Consider the following 22,545-nt stretch of genomic DNA (forward strand, 5'->3'; position numbering starts at 1 on the left):
AAGAGAGATTTTCAAGGTGCTGAAGTACTTTGCATAGCCTGTATGAAGAAACACTGCCTTACCCAAGAACACAGTACATGGCATTTTTGGTTGTACCTGCTTGAGATGTACCTTTATTTAGGTCCCTTTGAGAAATGGGTTGTAAAATCCTTCACCAGCCTTCTACTGGTGCATTTTGGGAGAGTCCCTCTCCTCCTGGAGGTGGCAATTAGTTAACATCCAATGCCTAATTCAATGAGCTCCTTCTAGAGGAAGCCTCTGCTGTCATACAGCAGGGGTAGCTCTGCAGCTGCTTTGACAAACTCTCATCAAGAAAATCACTGAAGGCAAGGTAGAGATGGACACTTTTTGCAGTTGCTCTCAAGAGATACAGGAGGCTCCCAGGCCCCTTTTATCAGACAGCAGCTGAGGGTTAGTGTGTGTGTGCATGTATACTTGAGCACAGCTTGTTGGCTGAGAAGCCAAGCTGGCTGACTAGAGGAGGAAATTCTCAGCCTTTCTTTCATAAACAATATCACTGTTGTCTGCAACTCATGCAAGGAAGAATAGAAACCAGCTTCTGTTCTAGGTCATCCTGTAGTCTGTGCTTTTTCCTCTCTCAGAAGGAAATCTTGAAAAGAGTGACATTATATCAGGCATTTCTGTCTTTAAATAGCTTTCACTTGTTGTTAGTATGATGGAGTAACCTTTCCAGTGTCATGCAGCACTGCTGACTTTGCCAAATTACCAGTTGTGTTGCCTCTTCCCTACCCAGTAAGCCAGGCTGATTGCTACGTCTCGTTGTGGCTGCCAACGGCGACATGTGAAAGGTCACGCACTAAAACTGTGAGAAACTCTAACAATCCAGTGTGGAATGAAACCTTCTACTTCAGAATCCAGAGTCAGGTCAAGGTAAGGAGCCAAAGTTTTCTGCCTGATGCAACCTGAAGATTTTGTATATGTATCTCCTGAACTATTTTTTAACAGATGGCACATGATAAAGGACCTTTCAAACTCTTTAACAGCAGAGATGATTGAGTTCCTATGTCAGTTTGATGATCCTGCTCAGGAGGGCCTGAAACTGAGCTCATTATTGAAGTTTTAGGGAAACTAGAGACTGTTATAAGTCAGTGCAAGATGGACTCAGAATCTGGGAGTTAACTAAGTTGTTTTATAGGTATAAAACAACTTGTTTTATAGCCAATATAGTATGTTACAGCAATTAAAATGAACTAGGCAAGAATAAATATTCAATTTACAGTGCGTTTTTCCAAAGAGGGATAATACTTAATTTCTTAACTTTTCTTCTCAATCACATCCACAATAATATTTTTTTGTCTAGAGCTAATAATGTCCAGATTGCAGAAGCTAAAAAAACTCTTCTTCCTCTTTTCACAGAATGTACTGGAGCTGACAGTATATGATGAGGATTTTGCTACTCCAGATGACCGCCTCCTCTGTGCAATATTTGATACTGCTAAACTTCCAATTGAAAGAACAGTGATCCTGTACTTTAAGGCTAGCCCAAATGTGAGAGCAACCAAACAATTAAAGCAACTGAGAATGCAGGGGAGAGTTATATAACACTTTCAAAATATTGCTATGGATGACTTGTTCCAGTAAAGAGTAGTTGAATTGCCATTCAAAATATAAGCAAAAAAATGGGGTAAAAAATGAGAGCCTGAGACCTTCTTCACAATAATTTTATAAATTATTAAAGACCATAAGACTGAAACAGTGTGGTAGGTAGGGCAGGGATCTGACTGTGAGCTACCTCTCAGCAACACAAAGGCTATGCAGCTATTGCAGGGTGAATAATTCATCATTTTTTCCCCCCATGTAATTCATAATCACTACCCCTGCCCCTTTGCTTTTATCTACTTTCACCCCAAAAGGCAAAGATGAAGGTGTCATTGTATGCATCTCTCAATCAATGACTGATTCACTCCCTTTCTCAGTTTACCATATATAAAAGGGGAAAAAGAATCTTGATTCCCTTCAAGATCTAAGGATGAGATATACAAAATATCTTGCATGCAACTTCATGCTACTGTGTACAGATTGCTTCTGGTATCCAAACTGGGTCATTCACAACCAGCTCATGCAGCTCAGTGCTGCCTTACTGGGGGTTGCATAACACTTACTCTGAATCACTCACTAATACCAGTCTCTGTTCATTATGTTAAAGTGATGGGTGTAACATATCTTAAATGTCCAAGATAATACCAAGTACAGTAAGTCGTAGAAGGACAGTGCCATGAATAGTTGTGAGAAAAAGGTAGAATTCAGAATACAAAGGGAGTGACAAATTGTCTTTCTCCAGCAGCTTCACACTAAGAAATAGAAATACAGGTTGTTTTGATGACATCTTGAAGAAGGAAGGAGGTGGGGAAGGCATCCTTAAACTATCTGACTGAAATGTTGAATCAGACCACATAGTCTGAAATATTTATCACAGGCATTGCAACCAGTTACTTAAGTTGTGCCTGTCAGGGACCAGGGTTTAGACAAGGGACAAAGAATTTTTTAGCTATTTCATTTAGTATCTTGTTCTTGCTTTCAGGCCAAGGAGGAGCTAGAAGTTGAATTCAAATTGGAGTCTACGTAAGTGACATAAAGATTTTTAAAATGCAAAAATTATTAAATGATTAAGAAACAGTATTAGAAGCCATGTTCTGTGATATTTCTGTAAAAATGTGCCAGCTTTCTACATGTTATTTCAGTCCTCAACAACTGACTGATTAGTTTGTTCCATAGCTTAGCTGCTTTCAAAGACACACCTACCAGTTACCCAGAGAGGTTGTGGATGCCCCATCCCTAGAAGCGCTCAAGGCCAGGCTGGATGGAACTTTGAGCACCTGGTCTAGTGGAAGGTGTCCCTGCCCATGGTAGGGGCCGTTGCAACTATGTGATCTTTAAAGTTCCTTCCAACCCAAACCATTATGTGACTCTATGATTTGTCTACCTGTGGGCAATTCAGAAGGCTTTCTGAGCGTGTGAGCATTGATGTCTCTCAATTTTTGCTTCCTTGTTTCAGGTTATGTATTGGGCAGACTCCTAGCATTGAACCATCCTGGTTAGGTTTCCAGTGTATCTGTGATTCCTTTAATTTTCCCTTGCAGCACTGTTTGGGACCTAATAATTCTGTTTTCTTTCTGCCCAACACAATGACAATGTGTTGGAAACTCTAGTGTAAGGCCCTTCCTCCAGCATGGTCAACCCCCATCCATTTGAATCAGTATATCTGTGTCTGTGTTGACACGAGATAAATAAGGCATGGCAGAAATAAAGTTCTTATACTAGTGGGGAGCCAAGGCTAGAAGTGAAGTCACTCCACACCATCTCCTGATTTCACCTGAATGATCTGGAATGCTTTTTCCCCCCATGTAACTGGTACCCACTGTTCTGTGCCCCTTTGAAACAAGATCCTCAGGAAAGTGGTCACAGCACTAAGCCTGCTAGAGTTCAAGAAGCATTTGAACAACCTGCTCAGGCACATGGTATGATTCTTGGGGTAGTGCAGTGCCAGGAGCTGGACTCAGTGATCCTTTTGGGTCTCTTCCAACTCGGTGTATTCTATGATTCTATAATTTACATACCAGTAAATACATACAACTGGCTTCCTATAGGGATATACTGGTGTATTAGCATGACCACTGAAATATATTTACTTTACTTGTTACAGTGAGAAGAATTTTATTTACTGCCTAAGCACGGATTTTATTTTAGATGTTCCTGAGATTGAACTGCAAAAATATATCCATGATACACATTACTCAGCTTTATTACTCAGAGATGAGTCCCCTTTGAGCAGTGCCTAGTCCAAGCAAGCATGGAAAAGGATTTGTTACATACCTGCTGGGGTTGCTCTATCATTATTCTAAGTGGGAAGAAAGGGCAAAATCCTGGGCAAGAATGACTGGAATTTGTTTGATCTAAAAAATCCATGTTTTTCATTTTGTTTCCCAGTTCTGGTCCTCCTGAAATCATTGCTACCAATGGAGTGCTGGTGGTATGTGTCTTTGCTAAGATATTTTCTCTAAGTCATTCCTTAATTTAAAAGAGAAATGAGGGTGTGGGTCAGGGAAGCCAGTAGACCAGTTCTTTCTCTTTCTTCCCTCTTTCATATTTAGATACTTTGAGAATGAGGTATTTCATTTGCCTGTTCATTGGTGATACACCATTATTTCCTATTCATTGTACTTCTATACTACACACACGCGTGCGCGCGCACACACACACACACACACACACACACATACACACACACACACAGTGTTTCTCTTGTACCAGTACTTCAAAATATGTACTGCTGCCTATCAGAGAACAATGGTAAAAATGCTGTGCAGCCACTTGTTGATAACCTATCCAGCCCTTTCCTACACTTGGAGATGAACCAAGCTCTGTGGGTGAGTTCTGCACTAAATATTGACCTATTGTAATCATATTACATGAAAGAAGAGTGTCATACTCAATAAAGAAACCAACTCAAAATGTTAATAGCAATGCTTCTTCAGAAAGCCCTTCCTACTACTGACTTTTGATCTCTCAGCAACATATCTTGCTTTCACATTTTTCCTAGTTTAACCCATTGTACTTATGCTACTATCCTGAAAATGCTCTTGATTTTCTTTCTCTGTATATTCCTCTCACTGTGTCATTGTCACAGGAAGATGCATACAACTCTCTCCAAAGCTTTTGCTTTTCCTTAGTGGCTCATGGCAAAAGGCCCAGAAATGTCAGGGAATCAAGAACTTCAGGTGCCTAGACATAACATACAGTTGAGAGATTCACAGCTCCCCGTACTGAGAATGACATGTGATAACCTTGCACTCTGTCTTTCACAGTGTCGTGAACTTTGCTGCTTGGAAGTTGAAGTGGCAGAGAAGACAAAGCAAAAATCAAGTAAGATTATTGTTTTGTTATCTATTTCCCAATATTTGCACACTTACTGATGAGAAGATGTCCCTTTCATATAATGTATTAGTGGAATAAATAGTACTTACATGATTCAGTGAAGTTAATGCCAGATAAACACATTAAGTTGTTATAGACTCCAATGACTGCATCTGGATAAATATTAATAAGGCCTATTAGATCTGCATTACAGTTGAAATCCTAGTTTTATATCACAGTGAGAAAATTCAAAGTCCCCTTTCTATGAAAATAGCATCCACTTTGCTCCTTTCCCTTTCCTGCCAGCACTCCCTACAGAGCGCTTCCACTGGGCAAAACTTGGTCCAAATTCCTCAGCTCTGCTACTTGCACATCATTTTAAATCAAGCCAGCACATTATTCTGGTTAAATCATATTAACATTTCTCACCATCTGTTCTGCTACTTTAGAGAAAGAGCTTTCCCTCACTGTAAAGGGGTCCTTTGAGGGGACACAGGATATCATGCTGGGCCCCAATGGAGTGGTCAATCCATCGTGTCCCACCAAGTTCCACTACATCAAGTACGCGGAGCCAACACTGGATGTCATGTTGCCAAAGAAGAGGCGCTACCACCCTGTATGTTGGAGTGATCTTAATGATGGAGTGATTATGAGAGTCTCTCAAGAAAGTGGGAGGGGGAAGAGAGGGTAAACTCATGACTGCTTTTGTCCTAAAGCATGTTGTTTTCCCAGTGGTCCTGCAAGTTCAGTAGAGAGACAGGCTCCCCAGTCTTGATGCTGAATTCACTGCCCATGGGAAGGAAAACGACCGTTGCAGAGGTGAGCATCACTTCCAGCTGTTGCGAATAAAAGGTCATGCAACTAGCAACCATTCCCCATATTGTTGTCCCAGGTGGCTGCTGTGGACATTCTGATGTTTTCTTGGACGTTGAAAAAACAGGAGCTTTGTTTCTCCTGGTATTTTCTTCACAGAGGCAGGTTTTCCCTCTGCTACTCTTCATTATGTGCCAGTAGTGTATACAGTGAGCAACGAGGATGTCAGAAAATATGATGCTTCCTGCTCACCCAAAAACTCACCGATTCCTCCTTTGCTTAGGAGCCAAACTGAAAGTTGCTCCTTGGGCACAAGCTAGGAAGATGTCGATAAACCTGCCCTTAGTCAAGCATATACTTCAAAAGACAATATATTAAAATATACTGAAAACATTAGACATAGAGTATGGATTTTAAAGAACATAATGAGAATATTTCTTGAATAGGACCATTAAAACACCTTCTCAGAACAAAGCACTTTTTTGTCAGTTAATATGAAGATTACAATAATGACTTTAAGACAGGATGAACCCTTGGCAGAAGCAAATGCAGACTTGCAGTCTCTTCACTGTGAGGGTACAGCCAGGATGTTGAATAACACAGGAAATGGGACCTAGAGTATGAGTCTCAGGAACCTCCTATACCAAGATGTTTAATGGTTTCTGCAACCTGGGAGAAATAGGGATCTGTAGGTAGTGATGTTCCACTAAAGGTAACTGAATGCTTTTGAAAATATATGCCAAGAGCTCATTTAACTTTGTGATTGCCAGACCTTGCTGGAGTATAAATCAAGCTCTGACTGCAAGACAGAAAGGGAAAAACATTGTCTCATTAAAATTAAAAAATTGCAGTACATGTTCTTGTTTTCCAGGAGAAAAGGTTTGACTTGAATGTGACAGCACAAACCTGGTAAGAGATCTTCTGTTTCTAAAGACTTGCTACATCAATTTTGTTATTGTTTTAACCACATAGAAATGACATAAGCAAGAATTCTCAGACTGAAAATTAGAAGGAGCTTATAATAAAATATAAAATACATGTACAATATATTATACACAATTAGCCTTAGAAAGATTTGGTGTTAGTCAATAAACATTGCAATCATATGTTTATTTTAGCATTATCCCTTTCCTTCTGAACACAGAATATTGTTTTTGGTCAATGTCAGACTCTGCAATTCACAAAAAGAACAAAGCTAGCTAAAAACCCAAACAAGAACAGGCAGAAGCAAGCATTTAACTTGACCAGAAATTATGAATTTTTTTTTTGCTTAAATGTCAATATTCAGTAGCAATAAACCTTGTATTCTGTTATTTCCAGTTATACTATATATGGAATAGAAACTAAGGTAAACAATATGGCTTGTGATTTGACATCTATAGATGTGCTCATTAATACTCATCGGTAAATATGAACATACTTCATGTTACCCATAGTTGTACATAACACACAGAACTGAGCAAAACGGTGGTTTCGTGCGTGAGCCTAATAAATAAAAGGAAAAAATGACTTAATTTTGAATTCAAACAGAGTTTTTTCTCATTCATTTCAGAGACGCAAGTGATGAACGACAGCAGGAAAATCATTGTTGTTTCAGTACAGGAAAAACACTCCCTGCTTATTTATTTTACTTACAGAGAGCTTTAGAAACAGTGTGTTTGTATCTTGATTTACAATGGAAAGTGTCTTTTGCAGGTCCATCTAACGTAATTCTCTTTGTGTATCTTCATTTACAAATAAGGTTGTAATAATTTGGCTGATTTTATCCAAATCTGATGGTGGAGAATGCTCATAAATACATTTCATTACTAGTTTCATTGAAATTATGGACTCATTAGAAGATAGAATTCTGTCACTGGAAGAAAAAGCAAACCTCTGCCATTTGACAATGCCTGCCCTGGGCTTGCTGGCCAGCCAGGCAGTCCACGGGTAGCTGTGACCTAACCATAACCATCTCTTGCCCATTGATGACTTGTAGGTGCAGGAGAGGAAGACCACAAGTGCCCAGGAAAGGAACTGTAGCAGTGAAGTCTTAAGGAATGACGTACTAATTTTCAAAAGAGACACCAAGAAAATCTTTCTCAGAAATGTTGAGCCTTACAATTTCTGAGTCAAGGCTGATGTGAAATAGAACTTCCAGCACTGACCTGTGAAACAGCTTGTGCAAGTGCAGACACATTAGAGTAGCGAATGTGAAGTCCTACCCCACTAAACTCAGGGGTAGGATGTCACCAAGGTCCCTTCAGCAAGCTGTGTTCCGAGGTCACCCTCCTCAGCGATGCTCACCGCTAGAGGGTGATGGGTTCCCACTCCGGTTGTTTAAAAGGAGAATTTTCCTTCACGTTTAAATGCCAAAATTTGAATACTGAGGTTTATTTTAGATTTAGAATGAGAAAATAACCCTTGAAATGGATTATTTGCACAGATTTTCTAAACTTGTCAGTCTTTTAGTTTTAGAATATTTAATTAAATATCTTTTTTATTTGTAAACACTGCACATTGTTTCTTAATCAATTAGTCATGGGGTATAACGTCACTAGTTAGGCTTACTAAATGACATAAGTTCCTTATTTTAAAAAAAAGTTTAGAATATTCTCTTTTGCTCCTGTCAAGTTGCTTCAAGTTGTTTGAAGGGAAGTGTACTGTAGATTATCTTCAACCAAAGTCCTAAGATTGATGTAGGTGTGTTAATATTTAATATATGTATCTGGTTTTGTCTTAGTAATTGTTCATGTCACCAAGATCTGGACATGCGCTTTGGGTTTGACTTATGTTCAGAGGAGAGGGCTTTCCTGGGGAAAAGAAAGAGATATGTAGCAAGTGCCCTCAAAAGTGTTTTTCACCTACCACATGATCTGCAGGATCAAGAGGTATGTGTTGAGGTGATAGAACTTGAATCTCTAATGCCTTCATGTACTCTTCTAAATGAGTGGCCAGCAAAATGGGCCACATGCGTCTGTTGTGCAGGTACCAGCTGGTCCACGTGTCTTAAGCACACTTGCTTCTGCTGCTGAGGTTGGTTATTGCAAGAATCACTAGTTGCAGTAATTGCATCCTTCATTATTGTCAATTTGGAATTTGTCATATTTGAGGTGTGTTCATTCCTGCTATGCTATGCTATTACTGGCTTGGTTCAGAAATACTTAATATATTACACAGCAAAGATTTCTTCCCTTGTTCAATTTCACCAGTTTGTGCGAGTTTAGGTCAAACATCTGAGTGCTTTTTATATCTTCTTTTATCTTGCAGTTTTGAAATTCCTTAAAATAAATATAATTTATTTTAAAGTAACTGCATAATACTGAAGAATAATAGCATTGAAGAGAGTAGTTTAACAACAGTGACTGTGAACTGAGGGCATTTCTTCATGAGAATGGCATGTAGATTTTCATACAGTAGTAGTCTATGAGTGAAATAAGAAAAAAGCAGTGAAGCAGTGGGAGACATAGAGAAAATACATTCTTGGTTCCATGGAAGGGTTTCTTCTTATTCATCTATGCCCCTATTTGCCCTAGATATGGGCAAGAACCCAGGTTTGGGTTAATCTCAGAACCCGTATTTATCCAAAGGGAAGTGGTAATAGCAGTCATTGTTTAGTTTTGGAGTCCTTCCTTCTGAAAAAGGATCTGGGCTCTGTGATCAGGACCTGGGCTGGGTGTGGTGATCAGACCCCACTGGAGTTTGGGATGCAATGTCGAATGCTGTCAGTGTGAATGTCCTATCTTTCCTCTGCCCTACAGGTCCCCGTTGTGGCTATAATCACGACAGGTGGAGGGCTGAAGTCAATGACAGGATTGTATGGCAGCCTCATGGGACTCAAGAAATTAAACCTCCTGGACTGTATAACATACATCAGTGGGCTGTCTGGCACCACATGGTAAGCTAGCCCACACAGGAGGCTTAACCCAGACCTTTTGAGGTTGAGACTGCTCAGAGAGTAGCATTTAAAAGCAGACAAGCTCAGAACATGTTCTAAAAGCATCATAAAAACAAGCTGACAGGCCATTAAATATTAGCTTAATTTGATGTACTCTTGTTTTTATAAGGTGGTCTTTATGGTGCTTGTTGACTTCACATTTGCAGCAGTTAAATGTGCATGTTACAATTGCACTTCACAAACTGTTTTCTAACAAAGTAGTTACTGTGGATGGAACTGTGGATGCCTATAGCACCTTGTCTCTTCCTTGCTCCACTGACAGCTTAGCTGTAGTGGTTCCCCTTAACTTCTGAGACTAGTTCTGATTTCTGACAGGTCATGTGGAAAAATCTGCATGACAGTGCACACTTATCCTGCAACCTGCCAGTTTGGAAAAGGACTGGATTCCCCTGGGCAGTGTTATTCCCTGGTGACAGGACCTATGGGTGCCCAATGTCTGATTGTCCTATGTAGAGAAAGGCTGGTAAAATAGAGGATGGTTTTTATAAAGTATAATGATATCACAGATATCCTAAGTTTAATACTAAGTGAATCAAAGCCAAGGGACAGCAGCTGATGTGAATGAATTTAAGGTTCTAAAATACAAGCAAAGAAAATTTATTATCATTTTCTGTCTTATTTGTGCTCCAGAAATATACCTATGTTCACGCATGACACTTTTGTTCCTTAAGCTTCTGCCAGTTCTATTTAACAAAATAGTCAAGAGCATAAAAAACCCCCACCTGTTCTTCAGGGCCATCTTTAGAAACAGTCATAGAAACTCTGGAGTGTTCATTCTGCTGGACGGAACAGCAAAACCAGAGTATGTATGAGCAGAAGCGAATCCCTGAGTATAAACTTCTGTTCCTTTTCACCTCTGCTCTCTGTATTATCTTTCTCCAGGACCATGGCCAACTTGTACAGAGATGCTTACTGGTCACAGAAGGACCTGGACTCGCATATTGGTGAAGCCCAGAAACAAGCAACGAAATGCAAGATGGGCTGTTTCTCTAAGGATCGCATGAAGTACTACAACAAGCAGCTCTGTCAGCGGAAAGAAGAGGGATACAGGACATCATTTATAGATCTTTGGGGCCTCATGATTGAGTACTTACTAAATGATGGGGTATGGTGTATTTTCATTTCTTAGAGAACCATGTGTTTTTCCCTTAATGGGTAGTGAGGAAACCAGTCCATTATTTCAGAGAGTGTACTGCAAAACAGAGGGAAATTCTCCATGTTAACGAAAGATCAGATTTTTAAATTTTCTTTAATAGTTTGACAGGGAAAAATGCATTCTATATGTTAATAAATTAGCTTGTGGCTGCAGCCATTTGAACTCTGCCTGGTACTTAAACAGAAGTGAAGGAAATCTCAGGAAGTCTGTCTAAGATGCAAATTACTCATGCAGAAGGAGTACAAAATGCAGGCTTGAAACTGCTAGGGTGCTTGGTGAATTGCATCTACTGACAGGTAACTTGATCTGCAGGTACACTGGAGGCAAGGACATATTTTGCTCTTGCTCAGAAGGACTACTCACATGGTTTGAGTGCTATTAATTTTGAAAAGTAATAACAAAATTGATTTTCTGTTACTTGAAGTGGTTTCTACCCCTACAGTACAGCAGTCCACTCCATCTTCTCCTCATCTGGATCACAATTCATGGATGTGTGCTTTGGCACTTGGAAAGTGGGAAGGGGGGAGTGGTTGAGGATAGGGCAGAAGTGTCTTCCAGTGGAGGTAGACATGCTGCAATAATTCAACCATTCATTTGAGTTTATGTATTTTATGTAAGTACATATGTAGCATTATATATATGCAAACAGAAAATAAATAGACACAGAGAGGAATACTAGGTATTAGTCAAAAGTACAAGCTAGATAGATACCTCTCTTTTAATCTCAGCTAGATGAGGTCCCCCTCACAATCTAGCCAAGCATCTTTCCGTCTGAGCAGTGCTGATGATTGTTTTGTAACCATTAACCTCTCCCTAATCTATCAGAACTACCTGGTCTTAAATTTTTGAGCAGTTAATAAGGTTCTGTTTTTTATAAATCTCTTCAATGAGAATATCCTTTTTCAAAAAAGAAAGTGGGTGTGATGCAAATAACTTATCCCCAAATTGCAGTCCCTTTGTGAGGCTATGCTAGCTGTTGTGTAGTAAGAAAGGAAACTTAAATATCAACATGCTCAAAGGCTTCCTTCAGATTCAGGAGAACAAGGATGGTTCACTACACTCCTCAACCAAAGGGGCAGCTTACCCCTCTTGTACTTGTCAGGGAAATACTTTCTAGGATGTGCAATCATGTATGCAGAAATAGTTTTCTCTCTCCTTTTTCTTCAAAATCAGAAAGACCCTCACAAACTTTCAGAGCAGCAAGAAGCACTCTGTGATGGTCAGAACCCACTGCCCATCTATGTGTCAGTCAGCGTCCGAGACAGTTACAGCACCAATGATTTCAAAGGTAAGGGTAGTGTTTCAGATTCTGAGACTAAAACAGGCAATTCCAGTCCTGTGATTCACTCTTCTTTGTTTGGTAGCATTTGGAGAAAAAATAGGCATGGTGTGTGCGTTGCTTTTTGGAGAAATGACAATCACCTCCATACCTTGCAATTTTAGTACAAGAGTTTTGGAGAGCAGCACTTCACTGTCTAGAAATACACAGAAGAAATTCTGCCAAAAAGTCCATTTTCAAAATATTATCAGATCCACCTAGAATGAGAAGTATTGGAATTAGCTGAGAATTGCTTTTTGTCAGTTCCCAGTTTCAATACGAAGAATGACCACATAGTTATGGTAAAATTTGGGAAGGTTTCCAACCTAGTCCCAACTGAATCTCTTTGTTTCTTTTCTCACTTTTTTTTTTTTTGTGGTTTTGGGTTTGAGTTTTTTGTTTTGGTCTGGTTTTTTTTGTGTTTTTTTTTTTTCGGGGGGGTGGTGTTGCTCTTGTTTCATGAGGAGAAGCAGATAGAGGAGAAGTAGAAAAAAATTAAGATCAGATTTTGTTACAGTTGAGGAGACAAAATGAACCACTTCTGAATGAAAAGAAAATTATGGTCTGTGATATTTCTGTCCCAGTTTTCATTCACACTGCAGGTATATCAGGCAAGTGCACCTCACTTGGAGAGGATATCCAGTAAAGTCAAGGACTAGTTCCATCTTCCTTAGTACAACACATAAAGAGTATAATTGGTCTCTTGCAAAAATACGATTTCTGAAGAGCTGAGTCTTTGTACATAAACAAATTACTTAAGCGAAGTTCTATTAACTGTGTTGATAACAGTGAAAGTACTGTCACCTAGTACATATGTATATGTCACATATGTCACCTAGTGGCATATGGAAGGGCAGAGCAAAATCCTCGCCCATGCTGAAAAGCACGCACATATGGTTTGTAAGATCTGGAGCCTTGTCGTGTTCCCAGTGTGCACTTTTTTTGCCACTGGTCAACACCATCATGAACAGCGAACCTCTCCTGCCTTCCCATCACCACAATGTCTGAGCTCAGCTGCCTCTACTGGAGTTGGTAATGTCTAAGCAAGGCTTTGAAAAGGCAACATAGTAAACACAAGTCAGACCAACATGTGCCTTCTCTGCCCCTGCATCTGCCTGAGCGCCCTCTAAGTGTCCCATTGTGGCTGTATTACAGAGTGGGTGGAGTTCACCCCCTATGAGGTGGGACTTCTGAAGTACGGCGCATTCGTTCGCACAGAGCATTTCGGAAGTGAATTCTTCATGGGACGTCTGTTAAAAAAGCTCCCTGAATCCCGCATCTGCTACCTTCAAGGTGATGTATTGCATTGCCCTGTCACAGAGGAGCATTGGAGGTGGGCAGTGCCGTTAACCAAGGGTAGATATTTCTGTTCTAACATATTGAGTACTGCTGTGATATTGCCTACCAGGAAATGGGAATGGTAGTTTGTAAAAAAAACACAACAAAACAAACAGTAAAAAACACCACTGCTTTTTTCAGTTTCTTGTCACTGTCTTGGTAGATGAGATAGCTGTGTCTTAAACATGAAAGAGATGAGGCTCCTTATTTCTTTCCTTGTCAGGAATAGTTCCCTTTTCTTTGGTTATTCTTCTGGTTTCTGTCTGAATACTCCAACTTAAGAGCAATTGTGGTAGTCAGATTTAAATTTAAAGTGGCAGATGAAATTGTAGCCCTGTGTTTTTTTCAACAAAGTCGCCACTGCCCCAGTGGGGAGGCAGAGAGGGGAAATCCTGGATGGAGAAAAGAGTGCACAGTGGAGCTGCAGTCCACTGCATCTGTGACTTGCTGCAGCATGAGCTGTTGTCTTACAAACCAAACATCTGAAGAGGCAGTTCATTGCACTTTGGAAAAATTCAGAGTGTGTGGAAGCTGATCAGAGTACGTGCAGAAAGAGAGAAGCTGGATTAAAGAAGACAGGAATAGAAATTATATGTTTGTGATGTTTGTGTTATCTGAACTCTTATTTTGCTTCTTGAGTGAGTGAGGGTTTTCTGCTTTACTTGTTTCACATTCTTTTCTCTCTTTACCATGTGGCAGAGGCATGCAGTAGGTTAGGCACAAAGCTGATGGCAGCATGACCTGAAATAATGCCATACACAAGAGGAATTTAACTGTGTGACACTTTAGAAATATTTGCATTATGACCATTCAAAAATTAAGCCAGGCGGTCAAAATAGAAGGAAAAGGGCATTTTTTTTTGTTAAAATGTGTCCTTGTGTCCACTAATTCCTTTTACAGGTATGTGGAGCAGCATATTTTCTGTGAACCTGTTACAAATATGGGGACTCTCCCACAGTTCTGAGGACTTTTGGAAGAGATGGACACAAGACAGAATAGAAGAAGTTGGTGAGAATTTATTAAGCCTTCCATTTATGGATATTTAGTCTTCTGGATAACTCTTGACATCATCCTGTTAACTATGTTGAAGTTAGTGTCACAGGATCTTCCTAAGAGTTGGCAGCTGCTTTTCACACTGTAGAGACTAAGAGAAAGAGGGTAATCAGGGAAAGGCTTCTGTAATTACAAGACTTACTAAAGCTCTACTGATTCCTTAGGAGTAAGTTATAGAGGGGTCAGACATTTCTCAGGAAGTGTTTTGGCATTGTCCAGTTTCACTCAGACATACATAACCAAGAATCAGTGACAGAGAATACAATTATTTTTACTGCCTGTGCAGAAAATAAGCCTGAATATTGATTGTTTAATCAATATTTCCTGTGTTTTATTACTCAGTACAGTAATTAGTGCATTGGATTCATCCTGGCACAAAGATAAATAAGGCCCAGAGGGTATTTTCTGAAGCAATATATAAACCATGATTTTATTGCTAAATCGTTCAATAAGGTAGTAACAATAATTGCAGACATCCTGAAAAATACAGAATTACATCTATGCAATCACAGAAACCATCAAGTCTGTCCTGCTGCCCTGTCAGCCTCTTGGGCTGGCAAAGCAGGTTGTAATTTCAAGAAACCACACCTCTTACCTTTTCTGCATTTTACCCACATGACACCTACCCACCCTAAACGCTATCTCTAGTTTCTGAAGATGAATGCATGTCCCAGGTTTTCCTGGGTTGCTCTCACTCTGCTGATTAAGCACATGCTCATGTTGCCATGAGTGAATATCAGGCAGCAGCTGCCACTGTTGCAATAGACTCTGTGGTTGCTGTTGTTGCCTGTCTGACTGAGCAGTAGTACATGCGTCAGCCCCATTTTCTCCATGTTTCCCTTTTTCGTGATACCTTTCTGTGAAGACCTGTAACTTTCCTTCTGACAGAACATTCTCTGAATTCCTTAGTTTCCCTGAGGTGTCTTTTTTCCAGAACTAAAGACTGCTTCTAATGAATGGTCTCCAGGCCAACGCTTAAGACCATCAGCAGGGATTTGTCCAGCAGCCACTTCTTTCCTTTGGAATAGTTTGTGTGTGTTTAGTGAATCACCCCAGAACAGCTCCTGAGATCTCTGACACACGGGGGCAGCCAGAAATGAACATTAGTTAACAAGCAGTTCACCAGCTTTTCTTCCCTCCTCTAGATGAAGACCCAGTGTTGCCCACAAGGCCCCATGAGCTGCGGACTCGCATGTACACTCCTCCTGGCCCCCTGTCCAGTGCCCTTCGAGGAGCACTGACTGATCGCTTCTCCGTTGCCCAGCACCACAACTTCCTGAAGGGCTACCAGCTGCATAACAACTACATGGAGAATGAGCACTTCTGCAAATGGAAAGGTGATGGGGACTGATATTTAACTGGCATCATTTTCAGGTAGTTTTGGGGTAGGCAAATTAGGAAAGAAGACTATCAGGCTTAGCAGGGCAAAAAAACCTTCTGAGAGAATGTTTTCTTATCAGAGACAAGACACTAAGACTTCAGTGTTGAAAGGTATTTAGGGCTGTTTTTAGATATATGTGTTTATTAACTTTAGCTGATTGAGACTGAGAGGGTAGGCTTGCAGCTGATGGAACCAAATTTGAAGTGGCAGAGAGTAAAGTGAACATGAGAGAAAGCTTAATTTTGCAAGACTATGCCATCTAACTTTAAATGCATCTGGAATATTGAAGAAAATATCACCTACAAGAGTAAAGTGGAATGAATGGGGCTTTGTAGTCCAAAGAAGAGGGTACTGAGTTGCATAAATCCAAATATATAAAGGATTGAGAACATTTTATTGAAACAATGATTGAAAATAAGCAAGGTAGACTTAGATTAATTATTAGATGCTGATTACTGGCACTAATGAGTATGACATGGTAGTGGAATATATTGTCTGGAAACTCAACACACAAGATGTTTCCAAATGGGAGCTTAGGCATTTTGCAGTCCTCCTCACACCTGTTCGACAGTCAGTGATGTGGCAATTAAATTAAACGAGGCCTCTAGGATGGTCAGTTCCACCTTACACTTCTTTTTCCAGTCAAAATACCTGCAGATCAATTCTTATTCCAAGAAATATTTTCCTTTTAGACACTGTGTTAGACTCGTGCCCCAATCAGCTGATGCAAAATCCTGATCAACTGGGCATGATAGATGCTGGATTTTTCATCAATACCAGCAGTGCACCGCTTTTAAGGCCACAGAGGGAAGTGGATGTCATCATATATTTAAGTTATACTACTGGATCACATGCATCGGTAGGATGTTCTAATTACCATATATTGTGTTTTCTTTTACTTGTAAATGTCCAGCCTTGTAGCATCTAGAATTGCTGGTTATTTCAGCTGTTCAGTTTTTAATGTCTGCATTCCCCTGTGTTTTTAACTGTAGTGATTAATACTGTTCTTATTTCTTCCTGCCACTCCTGGAATCTTTCTTGCTCATTTATGAACATGTCAAATTATTCAAGGGGACATCAACATGGCATCTTAGAGAATGATGGAAAGAGTATCTTCTGTTTTATGCTGATTTAAGCAGGTTTCCAGACCCTGTACAGGAATATTGATAAAGATGAGGAAGTGATTTCTTTGACTTAAGTTAGAATATGAAAAGGGTTAAGTGAATATCAGAAGCAGTTAAGTTGTGGGCTAACAAATAAGATGCTACAAGTAAAATTCAGTGACAAGCATCTTACTGCAGAACCCCCAGTTTCATGGAGATAGAGTTAATTAACTGTACGTAAGGGCTAACAGTAAAGAAGTTTGGGTTGTTATATGCCAGAAACCAAGGTTCATTATTAACCATCTTGGGCTGCTTAAGTGCAATTACTTTTCCTGAATGAGAACAGTTGTGCTATTGCTAATAAGCCTTATGTTCCATGAGATGTATATAATGAAGTTTCATTTCAACCTCATTCATTATCAGATAAATTTTATGAAGAAAGACTGCTACAGTTTTAAGCATTTTAGTAGAAACATTTTTCTGCTTGATAGCATCCACTATTAAATGTTACAGAGTAAATAACGCAGTGCATATTAGGACGTGGTATTTTACTGAACCTTTCAGGGAAAAGATACAGTATAGCCTAGAACTTCAGACTTTATCAGTAAAACTTCAGTCTCAATAAACACTGTGACATAATGCCTGCACAGGCAGACACATAATTGCACATTTAATGTTAATTTTCTTATCTCCTGGCTTCCAAGCACATAATAAGATACCTTAAACATTTTCTTGCTGGGGTTTTCTTTTCTGGTAAATTCTGTACGATATTTTAAACCCAGGCTCCTTCATTTGCTAGAACTCCTGCTTTCCTCTAAACTCCTGCAAATTGCTTCAATTTTTTGAAAAAAAAAAAAAACAAAAAACCATTATCTGGATGAATAACTCTAAAATTGTGCTTACAGGTTGTGAATAGCAATGTGGTAATAATTACTACTATATGTGGCAATTATGTGTAGGAAAACCTTTGACAAGAAGGAACCCACCCAATGGATCTGAATCACTAAATTTTAATACTATATGAAAATTTGAGGCCTTTAGACAATGAAGTTGAATTTCCATGCTAACCATTTCTGTGATTCTCTAGGCTCTAGATAAGGCGTGTAAATACTATTCAGAGCAGAAAATCCCATTCCCCAATATTTCTTTGACTGATGAAGATAAGAAAAATCTGAAGGAGTGCTACATCTTCCATGATTCAGATTTGCCAGGATGTCCGATTGTGATTTTTCTTCCCCTTGTGAATGATACCTTCCAAGAGTACAAAGCACCTGGTAAGTTACAAGCAGTGGCAAAGCATTAAAAAAGACACCACTACCTGCTTCCCTGACTTGGACAGAGCCTTTTTGTTGGCTGTCTTGGCTGGCTGGGGTAATGCAGGAGGACTTTAGCTAATTAAACGGGTTTTCCCCATTCCTGTCAAAGCTCTTATGTTCATTCATGTCATCCTTGGGGTCCTAAGAGGACAGACATAGCCCTTGTCTTCTGGATGATGTTAACCTTCTTCTCTGTCCCATTTGTAACTTGAAGTGTTCCTGGGTAATTGCAAAAGTTTTTTCCCGAGAAAAGTATAGCTCTCTCAGATGATTTCCCCCTGCGTATATTGTCTACTGCCCAGGTATTTCATTCTACACTTGACGAACCTTAGTGTCACGTATGAGTGGAGGGGGAACAAGACCCAGCTTTCATGCTGAACTTCTCATCACTTCTTTTGGTGTAACATCAGCTCAGGAGTCATTTTACTGACTGTTCTGTGATTAGGGCTGTGTTTCTTTTTCTGTCAGACCACCTGCTTTGAAACCCTCTTCTTTACTCCAGATTACTAGGATGCATTTGCTCTGTTCCTTGGTAGCAGGGATGTTAAGTCTAAAATTCTGCTTTTGTGGAGTTTGGGCAACACAAGAAATGGAAAGGCAAAGATGGATCCTGGTGGCATCCATCCAACTACATTTGGGATTGCTGGAACTCTGTTGCCATATGTTTCTATTGCTCCTTTCTCACTTAAATTCCGTTCTCTTGCTAGCAACTCTTCTTCCTTTACTGAGGTTCATAGAAATACCAGCTGCTCAGGATAAAACCTGCAGTGCACTGGCAGTGGATTTTTAAGTGCCCTTTCAGGCTGACATCCTTGTCTGATCCATGACTTTAATGAGGCAGATGTTTAGGAGTAAGCCGTAGATGACCATTGCAATGCTGTCCCTCACTTCTCCCTTCTGCCCTCCTCATTTCAGGCCCGCAGTGTTTTCTTGACTAGGGGTGGGCATACATGACCTGCATTGTTTGTGCATCTAAACCCTATGAATCTTCTTCCAGAGAAACATCCCCCTCTCAGAGTTTTGTGGGCAGCTTGACACTGATTGAGATGAACATCAAGTCACAGCAACAACTCTTTCTCTCCAGGTGTCAGGCGCTGTTGCTCAGAGATGGAGGGAGGACAACTTGATTTGACCAGCTACTGTTCCCCCTATTGCATGTTCTCAGTCAGATACACGGATGAGAATTACTGCAAGCTGCTGAATCTCAGCGAATACAACATCCTGAACAACTCTCAGATGATTATGCAGGCCTTGCAGATAGCAATGCAAAGGAGAAAGCAGAACATGTGCTGAACACTTGTCTAACTGCCCTTATTTTCTCAGAGGAGTTTTTCATGCTCTAGAACACAGAAGGGGCATAGATTTTTCAACACTGCCCATTCTGCACTATAGAGAAAAACCTACCCCAGGTGACACAGTGGTTTGCTGGGAGGTTTTTTCCATTCTCAAGAAGTAGCCTCTATAGGCAAGGACATTGCCTGGGAAATTTTTACGTATGTTTTGTTCCCTAAATTAAGGTTGTCTGTAGAACACTCTTTACCTAAAATACTTGCTAGATTTTTAAAATAGTGTGGTTTTAAGCCTAACTTACTATAACATATGACATAAAGGGAAACAATTTTTTACCACCACAGTGCTGCAGTTATACAACCCAGACAACACACCTACAGGCCATAAGAAGGGAGTATAAATCTCTGCTCCCACAATTCTTCTTTGTGGAACACCCTGAAAAACAAAGAGAACCTGAGACACAACTGGAAGCTGGCACTGGGGCCCTGGTCAACTCTGTTTTGCAAGTGTCCTAAAGGGCAGCCACAGAGGTTGAAAATGTAAGGAGGGACAAGTGTGTGCATGCAGGCAGCCCCATGACTTACAACCACATCCTGGGCTCTCTTGGGCTGTGAATGAATCATACATGATGGGAAGAAGCAACTTAGGAGGAACAGACATAAGACTTTTCGCATAATTTTTTTTAAAGCAAAGTGTGTGATTTGGGCACATCAAAATTTCCTGTGAATTTATGTCAGTTTTAATAGTTTAATACTGAGACAGTAATAAAATCTCAACATTTTATTTTGAAGCTTTCAAATAAAACACGCAGGATTTTTTTTCCCTAGTTGAATTACTCCTCATATTAAAATAGCTTTCATAAATTAAAAAGAAAAGTTGCTTGAAAATATTTTCCTTCAAATAGACAATAAAAACTTTGTTGTCTTAGTGAAAACAATTTAGGACACATGTCTATCAAAAAAATGCTTATTTGTCTAGTTCTGCGTGTACAAACTGAGGGGCAGTGAGTAATGTGCAGCAACTAAGACCATCTTAAAACAACCTGAAAAAACCCTCCATGGGATCTAGCACAAAACCACCAATAGCATTTGATGTGGTTGTGCATTTTTAAACTTTCTTCCTTTTCCCTTTTATGGAAAGTGTCTTTTTTTAACTGTTCTGAACTGCGCTGAGGGTGTAAAAATTTTAAATTCATAATAACTTTTGCATTCCAGGAGTAAGTCAAATTAAAAACACACTTCATTAATAAGTTTTGTGTCCAAACAACTGTGAAAATTTTGAACAGAGAGTCTATTCAGTCAAAAAAAAAAAAATCTATCAACTAGATGTTGAATCTGTGGCTAAACAAAGCAGGTAAAATGCTTGGGTAAGTTGAAACATTTCATATCAATATTTTACAAAACATCTTTGTTTTGAAACGTAACTTCTTTTTAATAGACTGTCTACCTCGTCAGCCCAGGGAACCAAGCTGAAAATAACAGGTTTCATTTACAGCCAAATAATATGTTTGGCTTGTTGCAAAATGACACTGAGGATTTTCATTTTTGCAAGAAGCAACGACAAATTATCTTTACAAATTGGTTCACAATGACTTTTGCCAACACTCTCGTCATTCATGATGTCAACCCAAATCTGATGTTTTTGAGCAACTGTAGCCTAATGTTGCAAGCCTAAAGATCATAGCATAAATATTAATATTTGAAACTTTAGATTTTCAATGACTATGTACTTCTGCTGGTAATTTTTTTCTTCTATGGTAGTCTCACCAGTCATAATCAGAAATAGGATACTATGTGCTCTGCATAAAACCCTGAAGATTGCCTCCATTTTTACATGAAAACCCTGTTGTGAAAAAATGTAAACAGTTTTTAGCCATAAACTCATGCTTCCTCCAGTTCTGAAGAAATGTTCTTTACACACAAATATTTTGTGTATACAGTACAAGACAATAAAGATTTGTTTGAAAAATGAAAATTCTCCCTTGCTCCACGTATTCAGGCATTTCAGTAATATGTTTCAACACAGTGTGTTCCTTGTTCCTGGAAAACAAAACTGTTGTTGTCTCTACAAAAAGCATACCAAATACTTGCTGTGAGCATCATGGATAAAGGAATATATCAGAAACAGATTGCAGAGGTATGCAGTGAGCCTTGGTCCCTCCCTCCTGCAAGGGCTGTCTCTGATGTGAATTGCAAACGCTATTCATGAAAATGAGAGCTTTTTGGTCACTGGCACTGTGGAACTGACAGCCTCAGAGTTCCGTTCCTGGAGGACAGTCAGGTTTATAGCTTTGCTCTCCAAGCAGATGTCATTACAATCCACTGTCTTAACCGTGACTCAAAGATGCTCATGTTGCCAAGGGTTTTCTGTGACCTAATGAAAAATGCATTTCATCAAGCTACATCATTGCTGTTGGCACACAAAGGAAACACAGCATGTATGTAGACACAACCCTTCATGGGGTTATGAAATGCCATAGCCCATGCCAAAAATTTATTCTACCAAGTTGACTGTGATGATTGCTGATATTATTTTGCATGGGAATGTGCAAAGGGCAACTGGCTGGTAGCAGCATTTAACCGGTAAGCTCTAGAATACTCAGAGAATGAGTACCTTCTTGCTCATAGACGATGTACTGGGGGAGCAGGAAAGCCAAAGGAATCCCCTCCCCCAGAGATTTTGTCCTGTTTTGACCTGTTGAAGATGCAACAGTGTTTGGCTGCCTTTTCTAATCCACTTCCAGTGTGCTGGGAGCAGTGCCAGTTTCAATGGCATAGGGGTCAGCTGAGTGCTCACAGGGGCAGGTGTTCTGCTCTGGCATTGGTTTCACAGGTGTGCCAAGGACTTTGAGGAAGGCAGCATGTGGTCAGTGCTGAATTTTGCCTGTGTCTGGCAGGTTTCATTGGGTCAGAAACAGGCACTTAAATACAGCTAGTTTGCAGCCAGAGTCAGTCTGAACTGGAAA

At 39.8% G+C, this 22,545-nt stretch overlaps 1 protein-coding gene across 2 annotated transcripts in view; it reads left to right on the top strand.

The window, feature by feature from the left end:
• Positions 1–21,516, top strand: part of LOC139673183 (cytosolic phospholipase A2 epsilon-like) — a 35,263-nt gene extending 13,747 nt beyond the window's left edge. For both annotated transcript variants that reach the window (XM_071558355.1, XM_071558354.1), the window contains exons 4-21: positions 755–891; positions 1,378–1,509; positions 2,543–2,583; positions 3,949–3,991; positions 4,827–4,884; positions 5,325–5,491; positions 5,608–5,694; positions 6,560–6,597; positions 8,411–8,558; positions 9,429–9,565; positions 10,508–10,730; positions 11,955–12,069; positions 13,255–13,392; positions 14,338–14,445; positions 15,636–15,827; positions 16,564–16,730; positions 18,062–18,248; positions 19,375–21,516. In XM_071558355.1, coding sequence (XP_071414456.1) covers positions 755–891; positions 1,378–1,509; positions 2,543–2,583; positions 3,949–3,991; positions 4,827–4,884; positions 5,325–5,491; positions 5,608–5,694; positions 6,560–6,597; positions 8,411–8,558; positions 9,429–9,565; positions 10,508–10,730; positions 11,955–12,069; positions 13,255–13,392; positions 14,338–14,445; positions 15,636–15,827; positions 16,564–16,730; positions 18,062–18,248; positions 19,375–19,583 — 2,327 coding nt within the window. In that variant the 3' untranslated portion in view covers positions 19,584–21,516. The remainder of the gene's footprint in view (positions 1–754; positions 892–1,377; positions 1,510–2,542; positions 2,584–3,948; positions 3,992–4,826; positions 4,885–5,324; positions 5,492–5,607; positions 5,695–6,559; positions 6,598–8,410; positions 8,559–9,428; positions 9,566–10,507; positions 10,731–11,954; positions 12,070–13,254; positions 13,393–14,337; positions 14,446–15,635; positions 15,828–16,563; positions 16,731–18,061; positions 18,249–19,374) is intronic.
• The last annotated feature ends 1,029 nt before the right edge of the window (positions 21,517–22,545 follow it).

Source organism: Pithys albifrons, chromosome 6 (assembly GCF_047495875.1).
Source record: "Pithys albifrons albifrons isolate INPA30051 chromosome 6, PitAlb_v1, whole genome shotgun sequence".
Taxonomy (NCBI): domain Eukaryota; kingdom Metazoa; phylum Chordata; class Aves; order Passeriformes; family Thamnophilidae; genus Pithys; species Pithys albifrons.